General features: G+C 34.6%; 1 protein-coding gene across 2 annotated transcripts in view; it reads right to left on the bottom strand.

The window, feature by feature from the left end:
- The window catches only part of KIAA0825 (KIAA0825 ortholog), a 218,328-nt gene that overhangs the window by 169,164 nt on the left and 30,581 nt on the right, over positions 1-18,583 (bottom strand). The window contains exons 2-4 of one of the 2 annotated variants that reach the window (XM_015849690.2): positions 17,871-18,010; positions 8,637-8,805; positions 4,276-4,945 (exon numbers count right to left, since the gene is read on the bottom strand). In XM_015849690.2, coding sequence (XP_015705176.1) covers positions 4,276-4,945; positions 8,637-8,805; positions 17,871-18,001 — 970 coding nt within the window. In that variant the 5' untranslated portion in view covers positions 18,002-18,010. Of the gene's footprint in view, positions 1-4,275; positions 4,946-8,636; positions 8,806-17,870; positions 18,011-18,583 lie in introns of those variants that run through there. The other variant, XM_015849691.2, reaches the window with a different exon arrangement.

Here is an 18,583-nt window from a genome sequence, read left to right as displayed (position 1 = left end):
AATACAGCAACGAAGGTGGTTTAACTACTTTGTTTCTAAAAACATTCTTAGACCAACATTCACTGCTTTAGTTTACCCTCACTTTTCAGTACTGTTTTCACAAAAATAGCTACTGATTTTAATGAACACTGTAACGCATTTTTATAAAAAATCTAATCTAAGATTCTAAAAGTTATTAATGGTTCAAATATTAAAAGTGTATCCCCCAGGGGTAAGTATTTTCATATTAGCATTCCTATTCACTTTAAGGGTCTCTGGGAATCTTACTACCAAATGAAAATAATAAGGCAGTGAATTTGAACATGTGAGAGAAAAAAAAAAAGAAAAAAAAAAAAAAAGAAAGAAAAAAAAGAAAGGCTTCTGAATTATATCTAATTTTAGCCAAAATTTTAGCCAAAAGAAATTTAAAGATAGATGGATTAGTCCACATAAGAATTTTCTCTCTCTCTTTGTGCATACAAAATCTATATAGATAAAATACACTTGCAGTAGTACATTAGATGTGTACAATATTGTGGGTTTTAAGTTTCTTTGGCTGACATTTTATCTCTGTTAAGACTGGCTATTTCTTCATCTAAAAGCTGAAGGATTAAGATCTGCCAGCAAATCCTGATTAAACTAGATTAACATTTTTGTAAGCAAAGAAACACAAAAAAGGTTCAGAAGGTAGAATTATAATCCATATTTAACAGACTTATCACAAGTAAATTCTGAGAAATATCACATCGGTATCTGAAGCAAAAAAACACAGCAGATAAGCTAAAAAACACCTGCTTGCATGATTAATTACATGCTATTTATGTTAACAAATGGATAACATTTTTAGTATCATTATGAAACACCATAACATTACACAAGCTTCTGAAAGAAATATATGATTAGTATGACAAAATACATCAAAAATACAAGACAAAAATATTTCAGGGGAACCCAGGGCAGAAGGAACCTCCCTTGGATATTATTTCCAAAAACTTCAATGAGGAGGGCTCACGTTAGATGAAAATTTGTTACATTAGCATAGGTAGCTAAATACTATTGGCTATATCCTGCATGGTTAACATTTTTTTTTAGGGGCACCGATTTACCTAGAAATAGGATCGAGCTATAAAACAAAACCATCTGCCTCCATGAAAGGTGGAGTGATGCAAGGCATTGCCTCTTTTCAAACACTGTTCTGCCAGCTGCACTCTCAAATCATCCTCATCCTCAATCCTCAAATGGATACATGCTAATTACAGTAGTCAACAAATAACACTTCAAATTGAACACAAAAGAAACTCCTTATTTAATAAACAGATTGTTATACATGAAACTTTTTTAACATTTATGACTCTGTTAAAACCTCTTACCTTTATTTTCCAGTCAGAAGTAAGTCTTCTATATAAATTTATCTGATATTTTCGCATTGTTTCATTATTTTCTGTTATTTATTTATTTTTCTCTCCTATACAGGAGGATCAATTACAGTAGTTTCCCAGGGAAAAAAAAATCACATTTCCCTGAGGGTGGACTAAGCAAACACAAAGCTTTTTCTCACCTCTGGGATAACAGTCCCAATTGAATGTCTTAGATTAAATTATTTTGCTGTTTTGAAATGTGTTGGTTTGGTGGTTCCCAAAGGGCAGAGACAACATGCATCAAAAAATACAAAACATTGGTAGAACTGCCTTTCAGCTAAGAAGAAAAAACAGCCTTACCATCTTCTGAGCATGCTCCAGCATGTTTGGTTTTGCTGTTTAATACTTAGCAAACTGGGCACCATTGCCAAGCCAACCTACTAAAATTATCTTTCACTTTAAACTACGTATAAATACAGACTTCAATTATTAATTGTGGAAGGCTAGTTAAAATATCCTTTGTCTAAGCAGAATTTAATAACAGTTCCTAGACAGAAAATCCACCTGACACTAAGAATCTGTATAAACATCCCCAAATTGTATTCTGTAGAATTTTATCCCATGTAGTTACTTCCACGTAAACTGCCTTGTAAACACTTGAGTTCCATGGGAAAATATGTTTTTCCTTGAATAGGCATAGTACAAATCTTGTACAGCCAAACATTTCAAGGACAGAAATTTCTTACCAGAAAGACTCTTCACATATGAGCTCTCATTCAATTAAGTGTTTGATAACAATTGCTTCAGTAATGATACAAGTATATTTTTTTAAATAATTCCAATTATTTAGATATAATAGACTTCACTACAGAATGAAATAAAATGAAAAAAAATTCTATCAATCCTCACAACTTTGATCCCTTATTTTACCCTAGCCACAACTTCACCGTAGTCACATTGGTGTTTGGTTGATTCTCCTTTCCCCCAGGTTTCCTTGCTGAGCAAGATGCCAAGGGATTGTCCTACCCCTTTGGTCAGCTGGCATCAGCTCAGCTGGCTGTATACACACACAGCCTCTTGTGCATCCCTAGTGCTCTGGCTGAAGGTCAGCACAGGAAAACAAAATTAAAATCTCGTAAGGGATTCAAGAAATTGACATTTTTTTAGACTTCACTATAAATATTTTTTAAACTCACAACTCCAAAAGCTTGCCTTGCATATTTCCATTTTTCTCTCTTCTACTGAATTTACAATAAAAACATATGCTGATGATCTGTCTGGATAGATGCAGTGACACAGAAATGTATAAAGATACATCTTGTGACAAAGAATATTCAGGCATATGAAGTAACTGTCTTAAAAGACTGAAAGATAGATTTTTTCCTCCACCTAATGCAGAAGCTGTTAATGTGTTTTTTCAGACACTTTTACAGTCACTTTAATGTCCCTGCCTTAAATATAAAATGGAGATAGCTAGAGTAGTTTTGAGTTGTTTTGAGACTGAAAGATTAAATTACAACCTTTATAGAACCATAGAATCACAGTATAATTTGAGTCAGAAAAGACTTCAAAGCCCATCCATTTCCAAACCCTGTGCTGTGGGCAGGGCTGCCCCCCACCAACTCCGGCTGCTTGGGTCCCCATCCAGTCTGGTCCTAAGCGCCTCCAGGGATGGGGCACTACAGCTCCTCTGGGCAGCCATGACAGGGCCTCAACCCTCCCATAGTTAAATATTTCTTTTGAGGGAAGGCCCATGGAGAAGCAGCCTGTCCCTGCAGCACATGGGCACTGCACGGAGCAGATCTCATTGTGCAGCCAAAGAGGAGATGGTGCAGCAGCAGATGGGACCTGTAGGCAGCACAGCCCGTAGGTACCTCCAAAGAGCAGCCCTGGGCCAGAACTAGAGGCTGAGAGAAGAGGTTGTGGTGGGGGTGGAGGGCCGGGGGGGCTGTCACCTGTGTGGACCCATGTGGTGCAGTGCCTGAAGGGTGGGCCCTGTGGTACCGAGCCGTGCTGGGCTGCCCATGGGAAACCCACACAGGATCTTCTTAAAGCTGTCACTCACCTGTTTTTGTACCATCCGAAGATCTATTTCCTGTTTCTATATTTTTCACATTATTATAACCTATTTTTTTTTTTTTTTTTTTCTGTCTGCAGTCTCCTGCATTTTTATGGAGGTCTATGTTCTAAACAACCAACTCCTGTATAGAGAAGTGCTCAAAACTCTGTTACGTAACTTCATGTAATTACAATAAGAAGCTGCATCCTGTATGACTTTTTTGCAGTGCTGTGATTCCTCCTCTCACAAATTGGCTTGTTATGATTCACCATCAGAGAAAAAGAAAGAACTAAAACACTGATAACAGATTCTTTTGCTGCCTTAAATTCTTTAGAACAAGAAAAAATGACCAGGTTCATTAATTCTAACAATGCTTTTGCACAAATAGAAATCTTATTATTTATTTTTAAAATTAGAATCTGCACAGCAATCTTTTTAGGTCAGCTTTGATCTACAATTTTGTGTCTATTTCATGGTTAGAGAACTTTTGCCAATCACAATTTTACAAGAAGGGAATGGTTTGGTTTTTTTTAAAATCTGATTTAAGCAGTTCTTACTCTAAACTATATATAGCAGTTGGAATAAGCTGCACTAAAAGAAAAATGATTAAGGCATGACGACATTTTCCAGTGAAGTATATCATGGTTTCTAAACAAACAAGTATAAAACACTTTCCCTTGCTTTAAAGCCATGTTTCATCACAATTCTGACACGGTCTATGCCTCAAATACAATAGTGCATTTAAAACATAAAGCTGGAATTAATAATCTTTGCACTCTCTCTTTGCAGGAAATAAGAAGGTGTGTTGGAAAAAAAAAAAAAAAATAGTATCATTAAAATAATATCCAAGTGCAATGAACATAAATTATGTCTACTAACCCACAGCATGAACCGCTCTCCTATGCTTCTTTGAAATCTTGTTTGCCTTAACTATGTGCAGAGCATTTTCTTTGAACTGCAGCTCACAAAGTCTTTCAAGAAGAACCGTTATTTCTTCGGTGATAGTATCCAGATAAGTTTCATTAATAAACTTCAGTGATGAAGAAGGATCGATAGTTCCACTTAGTATATAGAAATCCTCTTTTATTATTGTGCATAGTGTGGGTATGGAACTTTGGTAGCCATGAACGACCTTATCAAAATTTGTTTCACCACAGCTCGACAAAACACAATTCTGTAGAAGATCACGAACCATCTTACTCTGCATATTTTGATACTTTGATAAGATTTCTGATTCAGGGTAAAGAAACAGAAGTTGCTGTATGCACTGAGTTTTAAGCTGCATTTGTTGTTGTGAAGCGTTGGGATTTGTCTCTTCTTGACTGTGCAGTCTGTTCACTAAAAATCGTCGAAGATGCAGTCTCACATCATCCCAGAGAGATTTCACATCCATTGTTGAATCATCCTCAATGGCATGAAGAGAAGATGTAAACTCAAAAGACATCCCACTTGGAGAACAGGGAAATGACACACCACACTGACTAGAGAGATCCAGAAGGAACTGAAGAATCATTTCCTCTTGGTTTTGCTCATTCTTCAGCAACCTTTGCTAACAAAAGTAAATCAGACAGTATTTTAGAAATATTTTGTTAACTCTGTTAATAAAATAAACAGCTTTTGCTAGAGTACTAATTACTTCCATTGCTAGTTATCTTACCTGCAAATAGACTGAAACTAATTGCCCTATAAACAACTGAAATAACAAAGGCTGTATTCCTTTGCATTTATGTTTTAGTCCATCTCTTTGTCTACCTATTGCAATGAACTCATATTCTTCTCCCTATCTTTCTTGTCTTTCTTGCATCCTCAACTCATTTATTTCCAATCAGTTCTTATCCACAGTTCAAAGGAAAGCTGAGAAAGACCGTAGTTCACTAGATAGGCCTTGGCAGCTGACAGGGCCTGTATGTCCTGGTCCACACCACATCTTGGAAACAAAACTGTATGAAATTAACATTTGCAATGATAATAACAGGTTTTGCTCATAAAACTAAGGAATTTAAAGAATAAATACTATTGCCTTCTGTGCTCTGGATCTGCTTACATTTGAGAGAAAGTCCTTTCTAAGCACAAAATAATCTGCATGTCATCCTCTTAAAGAACTAGAAGTGAAAACTTGTGATAAACTCAAAAGCTTCCTCCTGTTGCAGTCTGGCTTTGACCACAGCCCTAGGCCCACCAAACTTTCATTTGTACAGACCAACTCTTGGTCTTTCAGCTGCACAGAAACAACAACAGATTTCCCCATCACAGTCACAAGAAAACTGAATGAAATAGGTGGCACTCTTGATTCTCTGGATTTCGGGAATCAAGCAGGCAAATTTTAGATGAACCAAGGTGTAGAGGCCCTTTCACTTGCTCCCTTACCTCCCATGACATCTCTCCTGGGTCTTCCAACAAGAAAAGGTCACTGTAAACTGCAAAAGGATAGTTCTTTCTCCCTACCATGTCCTTTATCCTAGCTTTATCCCATTGTATGGATGGGTAAAGCAACTCTCAGTGACCTTCCACCCTCATAACTACTGAATTAGTTAATTCTATTTGCAGGGAATTATTAGTTTTATTTCCTCTCTCATTCTGAAACTGAGAGAAACAAATAATATTGGAGTATGGTAGTCCTTTAATAATTCTGAAATATGTTAATTCTAACAATTGATCAATATAAATTTTAAATTAATATTTAAAGAGACAACATTTAGGGCAGAAATGTCAGTGATACTTTTGGATTTTTTGTTAATATTTTCAGTCACAATTTTTCACTATTGAAACAACTTTTTTTTTTCTTTTTTGTTTTTTCTTTCTTTTTTTTTCCTGATGATTGAAAAATGTTGAACTCTTAGGGGAAAAAACAACAGTAAAACATTCAAATTAATATCTAGCAGTTTTAAAGAAGTGTGAAAATCTCTCCTTTGAGCGCAGGAAATCAGTATCGGCTGTATACAAGAGAAGACTTGCACTTTACCTTGTAGTAGACCACTATCTACTGTAGATTAGTTCCAGTCAAGCTAACAAAAACATCCAGTATCACAAAGCTTTTATTTTTAAAAATGTCATTATTTTAGGTGGAAGTTAACTCAATGAAGACATGTTCACATACATACACACATAATTTTTAGTTATTTTGAACTACAGTATACCAAACATGTTGGAATTTCACATAATTGAATACTCTTAGGTTTTACGAAGAATCTCTTAGTGTTTCCATGAGTTTACAAATGCTTGAGAATATCATAATCCTAATCATAAAACTAAATACAGCCCAATAACCACTGCATAAATGAAACTTGGCATTATTATTAAAAAATTGTTCCAACCACTTAGAAGTTAAATGAAATCCCTAATAAAACAAACATACAGGATGGGGTGTAATAACAAATAGAAAAACTGTCCTGAGACAAAAGGGAGGTTAATCTTATTGAAGATATATTGTATGTTACTTCATTTGTCACTTGCAAGCTTTTAATTAAGTTAACTGAGTAATTAACTCAATGGATGGAAATACTCAGTTAAGAAAGGTCAAATCGTAATAAACTCATTAATGCTGAATACTACTGGAAACAGCTTAATACATATGTGTTTATGGAGCTAAGGGTTATCTACTGTGAGTCTAACTCTCTACAGAAGGACTGCTTATGCTAATACATATGCATTTTTCATCTGTAGTCCCATCTACACAACAGGCTAGATTATCTGAGAGCCTGGAAACAGAGATGTCCCAGTTCCAAAGCTGCACAGTTTTTCTCCTCATAAACTGTGTAGCATAATGTTTTAAGGCATCTCACGCTTCACTCTCTGTTTAGCAGCCTACCAGAGAACTGTTCCCAAAGTTTAACTAACCTCTACAGCCCACAGCCAGACTAACGTGAAGTCTGTAGACTCTTGGGAAACTCAGGAACTAGAAAGCAAATTTTGTATATGATGTACCCAAGGTATTCCAGAGATGGAGACATTTTGGAATTTCCCAAACAAATGCTGCCACCTGGTGTTCAGGTATATGGCTTGAATAGACCGGACAGATGAGAATGCAGAGAGTGGGCAGAGGTATGTAAGCCACCATTGCCATCACCTTTCCTAAGGGTGTTAAGAAAGGATCTAACTAGACTAAAAGGGGTAACAAAAAACTGTGCAAGTCAGCATAGAATTCTCTCATTTTGTCTTGAACAGGTATGACAAGTAGCAGTCTGACACTCTTGAGCAGGGTGATTAATAGCAACATTTGAAATGATGATCTGCGTCAGAAAGGGTCTAAATCACTTCTTCACCACATGAACATTAAAGACACGCTGTTTCTAGAACTTCATACTTTGAAAAATCTTAAATGATCCATGGCTATAAATCATGAATTCAGTGGATGCTAAGTGATTAATAGATCAACAGCCAGTTTCATGAATCAAAATAAACAAAGAAAACAAAAGATTTGAAGAAGCTTAAGCTTTATCCAGAAGAAATCCCAAAGGAAAAAATACTGCACTTCTTTTAACTAGATTTCCTCTACCAATACAGAGAATCTTCGCCTAGAGATGTTGCAGTGCTACAATGGAACCACAATAAAGAAGCAATCCAGAATAAGGTTTACATTTATGTAGACACCTGTATATATGCATGCCTTACAATCACACACACATGTGGTTAGCATACAAAACTACAGGCTGCGATTTACTTAGTTAGCACCCTTCACTTATGTAGTCAGTTCAACTTTCAAAATTCCACTTCCTCATCTATATTCTTAACTTTACATACAAAGTCTGGATAAAAATGACTTTCAAAATCATAATTTTTTTCACTGAAATGAAAGTTAAGTTCAATTGCACTTGCTGGAAAAAATGAATATAGCTTTCACATTTCAAATTAGAAAAAGTAGGCAGGAGGTTAATGGTTGAATAATACATAAAGTACAATAATCTGAGGGACAAAATTCATATTGATACGTGTGAAGAACAAGCCATAGCAGGCCTTCCATAGACATTAAATTCATATGTTTTCATCTACATGTGTTTACAAAACAGCCCTAGCAGTGCCCAACATGTGGAATGATCAGTAAAAATATTTTACCTCAAATTTGTGTAGTTTGGACATGGTCAAATGGAAACACAAGCAAATGGTACTAAACTTTATAGTAAAATTTCTGAACTATACTAACCACGGCGAAGACTGACACAAAGCTGCGAGACAAGAAAAAAACAACTCAAACAATAATCAACTTTCCCAAACTGTACACCCTTCAGTAAAGAATTTTTTACCAGAGTCCTTAGGAACTCCATCAGCTCTCCATGCTGTGTAGATGAAGGACGGAGAGAAACAAAATTGCAGTTGTTCAACCACTGAAGGCAGTCATTTGTGCTTTGTAGTATTTCATCAGTACATATTTCATTTACTTCTGATTGCAGGTCTTTGAGACATTGTTCCATGCTAGAAAAACAAACAAACAAACAAATAAGTAAATAAATATGAAAGCGTTCTATATATTCCAAAAGAACAACTACTTCAGATTAATGTGTAACCCGATTTTTTCTTCTTAACAAATTAATCATAAAATGAGGCTTGAAATTCCAGCATTAACCTTAAAATATATATCTGAAAAGGTTCTCAAATAATCTTGTAATTTCTAGTAAAGAAATTGGTAAGACATTGCTCAACTTGAGATCTGCTCCTTGGTGCTTAATTAGCCAAAGAAATAAATATAAACTGAATCAACTACCATATACAAAGCTGAATGTTTGATTCTAGCAATCAGTGGTTCTTTTACAGTACATCAGATACATTAACAATTTCATAAAGACCAACTGACACATCACAGCACATGCTGTAGAGGATTTTAGAGTCACTTCTGCTGAGAAATCAGATCTTTTTTCTTGTTGTTATTAGAGTATTTGAAAGAAAACAGTTTGTCTGCAAGTAGCTGATCCACACCCTAGTATTCCTGTCTGTGAAATGATGTGTGGTTGATATGGTAATTATTGTGATTCCACTTGTAAAAATCAGAAGTCTTATATCTAAAAAGATTTCCTTATCATTGTTACGAGCACCTACATAGAAAGAACAAAATAGGAAAATCTAGAAACAATCATATTCTACATCATTTCCTACCAACATACCTTTTCATTCTTTGAGAACTACTTTTCTCAGAAGAATTACTTAATGTTTATTATAGTTTCCATTAGGAAAATGGTATTTAAAGTCCTATGTTTAAAAAAAACAGTGCCATCGCCTAAGACTAAATTTTGGTTTACTGCAATGAAAAGTAATTCTCACTACAATTATATGGTAGTTATTTATATTAGAGCTGATAAAGGAAATAAGAGCTGATGCAAATTAATTTATTTATACTAACATAGTAGTAGAAATATTACCAATAGTTAACACTCATCTGTTTACAGACATTTCACTGCCAGATACTTTTGATCATGTTGCTTCCTATTTTCATGACATCAGCCAAACAAGAAGGCCTACTGTACTGTCACTTGCCCTTTTATTTTATATAGATGAAACATGCTTGTTTTTCTCAATATGCTCTCTTAATACTTGAAAATGAATATTTTTTGCAAACAGAGACATGAAAATTAAAAAAGAGGAGATGAAGAGGAGAAAAGGAGGGTGGGAGAAAAGTAAGGATATGAAACTGAGAAACAAATCAAAGTGTATAAACAAGGACAAAAACACTAGCTTAGGGACCTTTACTTTTCAAAAACAAATGCAATACAACTATTACAACTTCTTCAATTCATAACCTTGAGTAAAATGTCAACATTTTCTTTAGAATAACCTATCTGAATAGAAAGATTCATTTTCCATACATTTATGAAAAATGTGATTCTCTGCAAATACTATTGCCCCTCTGCTGCCATCTGTTGCATGACAACAATGTGTAATGGGATACTGATGGAAAGGTTCAACCTCTACAGCCACACCACCAACATCCACCTCTGATGTTGTGGGCCAGTATAACACAATAGGAAGCATTACTTTTGGAGCAGCTTTCATATTTTGTCATTTGACAGTGTGTGTAGTACTGCTTTCAGTATGTAGAAGTAATATTTATTTGATCTGTCTACTAGATTCTCTCTTTTATTGATTGATTTACAATTGATTTTTTTTATAGACACTGCACAGTGTATTCCCAATAGTTGCCACATTCTGATCATCAGCAATAAAATAAATCACTATCATCTTTACTTTTGGGAACTGATTCTGTTAGTTTGAATCGTCATTTCTGAAAATCAGTGTGAAACAGCAAGCAAATGATCATATCAAATTATGTTCAGAGATAAACAGTAGACTGTGTTTTCCTTTTATTTACAAGTTGAATAAAACAAATACAATACAGTAGAAGATAGCAGCAGATAATATGAACAAGCTGAGCAGATAAAATGCATTGATGGTACACAGAGAATGCAATGACAATTGTAAGTACTACTTAAGTACAGAATGATTAACATTTTGTAATGGAAAAACAGAAATACATGTAAAGTTCCCATAGCAATGAAAGCTGTACAACTTCTACAAACAATTTCATTGAAACACATAGGACATTTGGAACAGCTTATTTTCCCACATTTAATTGTGTTCACTATGAATTATGTTATAACTTCTGTAGGCATAAAGATATGACAAATGAAAGCTTATCTACTCTACTGAGATGAAGACATACCACTCTACAGCTGCATTATGTTCAGAAACCAGATTTTGTAAGTAGAAAAGATGGTAAAATACATTAACACTTACAAATACTTGAGTGGTCTGTACACCAGTCTCCAAAAGATTGAAGTGTGTCACGGGTTACCTAGATTTACCTATGCCCGTGACAGGGGGGAGCCACCCCATAGGGCCCCCCCTGGGCCCTAAAAGGAAGGGAAAAAAGGGGAGTGGGATAAAAACAGCAGCAATCTAAGGAGGAAAACTTATTTTACTAAATATGATATTGGAATACAAAATAACACAATACGATATAATATAATATAATATAATATAATTGAGGGTAATAAATCAAACGAAACAGAGAGAGAAAGAGTCCCCGAAAAGCGAGAGGCCTACTGTGAACTCTAGGCGACATGGCTGGAACGCTTCCCACTCTCTGAGAAGTTCGAGAGAGAAAACTCCAGCCTGGGAACAAGATTATATAGTGTCCTGGTCCCGTGACTTATCCCTGACCGTGATGTTCTCTAGGATATGTAGTCTTTTTCTGTGAACTGCACATTCGATAAAAGTATCCATGCTTTACATGATGTTATGATGTGGAATACTGAGAGCAAAATTACAAAATTACAAAACCATGACAAAGTGAAAATCTTTTTGAGATTTCTCTGAGCATCACTGACTTCAAAATGAAGTGGACTGAAAGAAGTACCTGCTCATAAGGACTTATCAGGGCACTATCAGGAAAAATTACTTCCATGAAACACAGTCTTCCTCTTCATGTGACCAGTCAGGCTCTTGATAGCACAGTCCAGGCATGAGGACTAAACCTGGTAAAAGACTGTCATTTATCTCTTTCTGCTTGTGAAACGTGTTCCCAGGACAACAAAGCATACACCTTGACTCCTGGGACACAAACTAAGGCTTTTATTGTGTCATGCTGTGGTGTCTCAGTCAATCAAACCGAAGAGATGATGGCAACATGCACTGTAAAAGGCACTACTGTGGTTGGTCTCTGCCAATGTTCTTCAGTTAGAAACCAATTTTTACTTTTATCTTTGAGAAACTATGGACTATGAAAATCCTACAGCCTTCACAACACCAGACGCTTCAGCAGTTTTTCTGAAGTCTGAAAAGGGAATCAGCTAGATACATTCCATTGGACACTGTGGTACAAACCATAATAATTCTAATCATTTTGTTCAATTCTTCCATCTCAATAAAATAAACAGGGTGTTTGTACTAAAACTGTTTTCCATTGAACGAAAACATTTTCATACCGCTTGCTTACACCATACTGTAGCTAAACATGATCTCAAAAATATTGGTATTTCTCACTTCTAAGATTTTTGTCAACATCTAGTATTAAATGAACATGATTAATTATGCATGCTTACTCCTTTAAATTACATAAATTACAAAATTAAATGTTTAGGAATTTAGATACTTCTGGAGAAAAATACAGGTTTCATGCATATTATCTGAGTTTAGAAAGCAAACACTTTTAACAGAAGACTTCCTCCAAATAGGATTAAGATCATTCTCACTGGACAAGCCAGTATCTATAGCTTTATAATTTACTATCAGTTTAGAAAATTAGTCTATTTTCAAAATTTGTTGAAGTTTTTTAAAAAAATAAATACATTATCTTGAAGTAAAAAATGTGCTTAATGTGCATTATAAACTATATTCTTAAAGTTACAATTGTAAGAAGGGTACATATAATTTTTTTCCAAATAATTCTTTTTCACTGAAATTAACTGAATTTTTGAATGAACAGGTGTAAATCCAGATGAAATCAACTGATAATCAGTATGCAATGACAGGACCAAGAGTTATCATTGTATCATGTGCGGTCAACAGAAAGCATACAACCAGGACTGTATGCAACCCCATCTGTATCAGGGAGACAAAATTTGGAGTACTAAAGGAAAATCAGTCTTCTTCCTGCTTGATATAGGTAACTGTCTTTGCTCTGTATGCACTGTGTTGCTTGTTGTTGTTTTTCCAAAATACCCTCAGAAACTCTTAAATCTGGTGGTATGGCAGGGCATTTAGTGAATGTTTTAAATGTCTAAGTTAAGACATTGCTGGACCCAACCAGAAACTTTAAGGTTTCTATTAAAAATCAGCTTATTGGCACAATGTTAGACAAGCTTTGTATTGCCCAACAAATTTTTTTGCATGTTTCTAATGATGGTCACTAGGAGATGTCACAGGAAAACGTTATGATGAGGGACCATGTCAAAGACCTGGCAGAAGTTCAGGTAGATCAGTTGTCTTCCCTTTGTCCAACAACGTGGTCAATCCATCATAGAAGGCTGTTAGATTATGGCAGTAAAACTGTGATTTCACTGAAATGGTTTCTCCTTACAGCTGAGGTGGTTGTTTTTTAGAGTCTAAGCTAAGTTTGGTGGTGTTACAGTCAGTTGAAGAATGATCTTTGAATTCCTAAAGAGCACTGTTTCAATTCATTTTATATAGAATATGGAACAGCCATAAAATGACATTGAGATTGGTTAAATTTAAGTTGCTAAGCTATAAACCAAAACAATCTTTAAATTTCATGTTACTTATGCTAAAGAGCTTCATAAGCATGAGGATCTGTTGCTACCATCAGAGTTTACATGTATTTTACTAAGAATAGTTAGATTGATTTAAAATTAATGAAATAATTATTTCCAGCATCTTCTGAAGACAGAAGTACTAACTTTATATTTCTATGTTATTGTCATTTATATTTCTTGACAAGGTTGATTGCTAGTGATACACAGTATTTCAAGTAAAATCAATCACATCAACTGGAAACCTGCAACAGAAGATCTGTCATATATTTTTAAGTAGTAAAAGATTGTCCAGAGGATCTTCGAACAGTTTAATTCCCATAGGCATTTTCCTTATTATAGTTTCTGGCAAGAAATCTACAGAAATGGTAAGAAACAACTGCCTGAACTCAATGATAAGGCACAAAGACAACACAAACTGGATATGAATAAGATCACATTATCTTCTTAGTTCTATTATCCTTTTCTAGTAATAAGTACCTGGTAGTGGCTAAACAGGTACCATTTTGACAATACATTCGTTAACTTTATTCTAGTGCCTTGAAAAATAATATACTTTTTGTTAAACACTACAGGAATGCACTTTTACAGCAAGTAAGCTATGCACATAGAGTTTCGGGGTTTTTCTCTGTGACAAATAATAGTTCCATGCTGCCATTGTAAATATTTTTTGTTTAATGTTGGCTGTACTTGGAAATTCTCAGAAATACTCAATGACTACTAGGGATTTTGGAGGGAGATCCCCAAATTTTTCTACTTCTTTTGAATAATAAGACAGTGAAGTTTAGCTTCTGCCTGAAATCTTCAGAGAGGAAAAATTTTTTTCAAATAAAATTGGAAAAGACAAGACCTCTCCATCTCCCACACTGCAGCACTTCACAATTTTAAAACACACAAGCCCACATATACTACAGTTCTGATGCAGGAAAATGTATCAGTGCTTAATACCCTGTCTGAAATTACCATCCTTTTGTTGTGAAGTATCAGTACTGATAATTGTTTCTATGCACAGTGGTGAGGTTATAATTAACAACCAAAAGAACTGGAAAACAACATACTAACATTCTGATTGAGGCACCTTCCTAACCGTTTCAATGTCTGCAAGTTCAGGATCTTGTTAGTTAATGAAATACTGATTACAGTTTGTAAGAACAGTTATGGGACAAGATACGATGCTCTAAGCACTTACTAATCTTGACTTTACTGGAGTCTGTGATGAAAGACCACTGAAATCTCCAGTGACTAATTTACTGCTAATTACACAGTCAGGCTGAAGTTTATGGACTGAAGTCAAATTAAGCCTTTGTAAAAAGCCTCAGAAAGATATGGTCTGCATTGTATTAGGGAATACAATTATTAGTAAATAATTTTGTTGAAATTGGAGTAATTGTTTTGTTGAAGAAGATGTGGAATTCCTCACACTGACCTACAGCCTCATTGAATCTGCCTTGTTTCATCACCACTACAAGGCAGTCAATCATCCACCTAAGTGAACACTATACACACAAAAATCAAATGCAAGAAAGACTTCATGCCACAATCATATTTAAATTACGTATGGTAACTTTGGTTTAAACCCTGCACCTTATTTTCTGTATAGCAATAGTAAGTATGAGCCAAAAGTTGATTTCTGCAAATTACTAATAAATTAACTGCAACAAACTCTAGTGCATCTATGTTAGAAAACAAAAATCCAGTAACTCATTTCTGAAAAACAAGGATTAATGAAAGCACATGTGAGGGTAAATACTGAAGCCAAATGGCAGTCCTAATGAAATCATGAATACACCTTCATGCTAACAGTAAACTGATGCTACACTGACAGTGGTTTTGAGAGTCCATATTTACCTGCTTTTGTAAAGTACTATAAAAATAAAGTTGACATTCAGGTGTAAAAAGAGCTCTGCTATATAATAATGAATGCATGAACCACTTACTCTCTTAAAACTTAAAATACAACTATTTCCCACATATGGCTTTTTTGCCCCTTTGTTATAGAGCCCAACAGAACTGGTACAATTCAAAAATACCAAAGTAATTCAAAGTGCTGAAAAGGAGATCTGATTTGTTGTGTCATACAATTTTATAAAAGCTATTCAGTTGGAAGGCAATAAATGAGCATTCAAGTGATTTATGCACTTTTGGATCACAATTTCTTGCACAATGTTTTATTTTTAAAAATATATATATGCTGTATACTATTATGTTTATTCTCAGTGGTATAATAAAATCATAAATCTATCTGATGAAACATAGACTGTATTCCAATTGTATCATTGTAGCACATAGAGCTGCTGTTATCATACCACTTATAAAGATCAATGGTAACTTGAAAATGATTTCATTCCATGCTACCTCTAATATATTAGCAATAAAAATACTCTTTTTAATTTAAAAGTCACATCAGCTGCTGTCCATCTTCTTTTAAACTCCTCTCCATTTCTGAAACTGACATATTACAGTAGCAAAATATCACCTGGTAACAACAGACCTATGTTCTGATTTTCCTTGTAAAAATTAGTTAGAAACTAGCTTAAGTGTCATTTCCACAGAAATGTAAAGCCTTCATTCAGAGGATGGCAAGGCACTGGCACAGGTATTTGAGGCCTGGCTGAATGGGGCCCTGGACCCTGATCTGGTGGGATGGAATTGGGTGGGCTCCAAGGTCCTTTCCAACCCATCATTCTATGATTCTATGACTAAAATTGTGAAAGGAAAAATCAACCCTCTTAAAAATCTGAATATATTGCCACTGTGATGATGGTAAGCATAACATATAGTGCTATCTGATATAAAACACGATTAAAAAATGAGTGGACAGTGAAGGTATATCAACCGTTAGTACAAACTTAAGACATACTGAAAAGAAACAGTAATAAGGCATGCCTTCCACAGACTCATCTTGATGGTAATCACTCTAACTTTCAGGCTGGCAAAATGACAAAATCTGAGTTCTTTGCTAGTTGAAGAGCTGACAATATCTAGTTTATACATTTGCCAAACATGATGCTAATTTTTCCAAGAGCAACATACTTCAGAAACATCTGTTATTACTGTTTTATGACACAAACTGAACACCGAGTATCTGCATTTCACTAACACCAACAGCTTGAAAATTGTACAGATTTGAGTAGTGGTCCACAACTCAAAGCATATTACTCAAATCTTCACTCTTATTGCTAGCCTGGAATATCTATCATCAAAAGGCATCCATAAACAGATATCAAATATTTTTTAAAAATAGATAAGAATAATATAAACGAAATCTTAAAAATTCCTCAGCTTGGCACAGACAATGGAACAGTGACACAGAGATGACCAAAATCATTTTTCAGCGAAGAACAGCAAAGATTTATCTCTGTTATTCAGGAAGCTGGTTGGTAACAGACACAAAGACCTCTCACAAATGTAGGCTTCACTAAAAGTTACATAAACCACTTGTTATGAAGGCATTCTTTGAAATTGAGACTCTCTAGCATGAATGCCTTAGCCAAAAGGTAAACACTGCCCAAATTTAATACAAAATTATGCTTCTTGATATATTTCTGATTGTACTTCTTCTTTTTTTCTTTCCAAGTTTATTTGTGTAAGAGCATCTTTCACAGTATTCTAACAGTACTAAAGAGTGCAGCTATAAAACACTATCAACACTTTTCAAAGTATAGAGAAGCCATGAAAACTTTACTTTTATTTATTTCCCATAGAAATAAATAGGAGGCATTACTTTTAGAGTGATCTATATATCATATAATAAATGGACCATTAAACACATTTGAAAATAAACTCTAGTTATAAAATTCTCTGTTGCATCATGAATGTACTTAAAATTGATAAAATAATGAATTATATAAGAAATAATAGATGTAAAAAAATATTTGCATCTTCTACTTTCATTAGAATTGCTTAAAGGACACTATGGGATCCAGTTCTAATTTTTTCTGTAGAATTCTGTAGCTTTTAGTGAATAAAAATTCCCATAGCAATAAGGAATATTAACTGCCATGGGAATACACATTTTCTTCTTCCAATATCACACCTACTGCCATAATTCCTAAGATTAAGATAATTCAATTGCTAAAAATACCACACAGAGAAAGGCCATAGCATAAAAATTAAATGCTATTAAATACCGTTAAATGCTTAAGTGAAAAATGCAAATTACTAAAGATATAAGAATTTTAACCTGTAACTAGAAAAGAAAGAAGAGAGAAAATGTGCATTCCTTACTAAATGTAAGTACTTTCACTAAGATTTGGATAGAAATAGCACTGTCTTTACCTAGAAGAATTCTTCTTTATTTTTTCATCAAGATCACTAAGGATCTGTTGAAACTCCAGTTCTCCAGGGAGGACATTTAACAAACAGTCTAAATTGGAAGAATCAAGAGAATACTCTCCTCCCCACTCCATATTCACAACCTGTAAAACACATACAGAAAATTTGTTAAGTAAGTGAAAAAAATCACAATATAAGTATCAAAGTTTACAATGCTTTTTCCTCTGAAACACTTGTATTATTAACAGGAAGCATTTATGAAGGGAATTTTAAATCACTGTTGAATAGTAAACCTTGTCTGCTTCTGCTCAGTTCTACAGAGATGCAACTGTAAAAAACAGATGATTTATATTTAGCTTCTGGCATTTTTCATTTTTAAAAAATCAGATAGTTCAATATCGACCAGAAAAAAAAGTTTTCTTCATTATATTAAGATTATATTTTCACTATAATGACTAGAAATTATAAACACATTAGTGAATATTTTATTTTCTATACGTGCATTTCTTTCCAAGTACTAACTGTTTTCTGTTATTTAAGCACATCACTGCTCAGTGCCCTATCCAGCCTGATCTTGACTGCCTCCAGGAATGGGGGCATCCATCACCTCTCTGGGCATCCTGTGCCAGTGCCTCACCACTCTAATCGTAAAAACCTTCTTTGTTATATCTACTCTAAATCTTCCTTCTTCTAGTTTGAAACCATCTCTCTTTTTC

The sequence above is a fragment of the Coturnix japonica genome, chromosome Z (genome assembly GCF_001577835.2).
Source record: "Coturnix japonica isolate 7356 chromosome Z, Coturnix japonica 2.1, whole genome shotgun sequence".
In the NCBI taxonomy this organism is placed as follows: Eukaryota; Metazoa; Chordata; class Aves; order Galliformes; family Phasianidae; genus Coturnix; species Coturnix japonica.
Note: the sequence above shows the minus strand (reverse complement) of the source record. Positions and strands in the feature narration are given on the sequence as shown.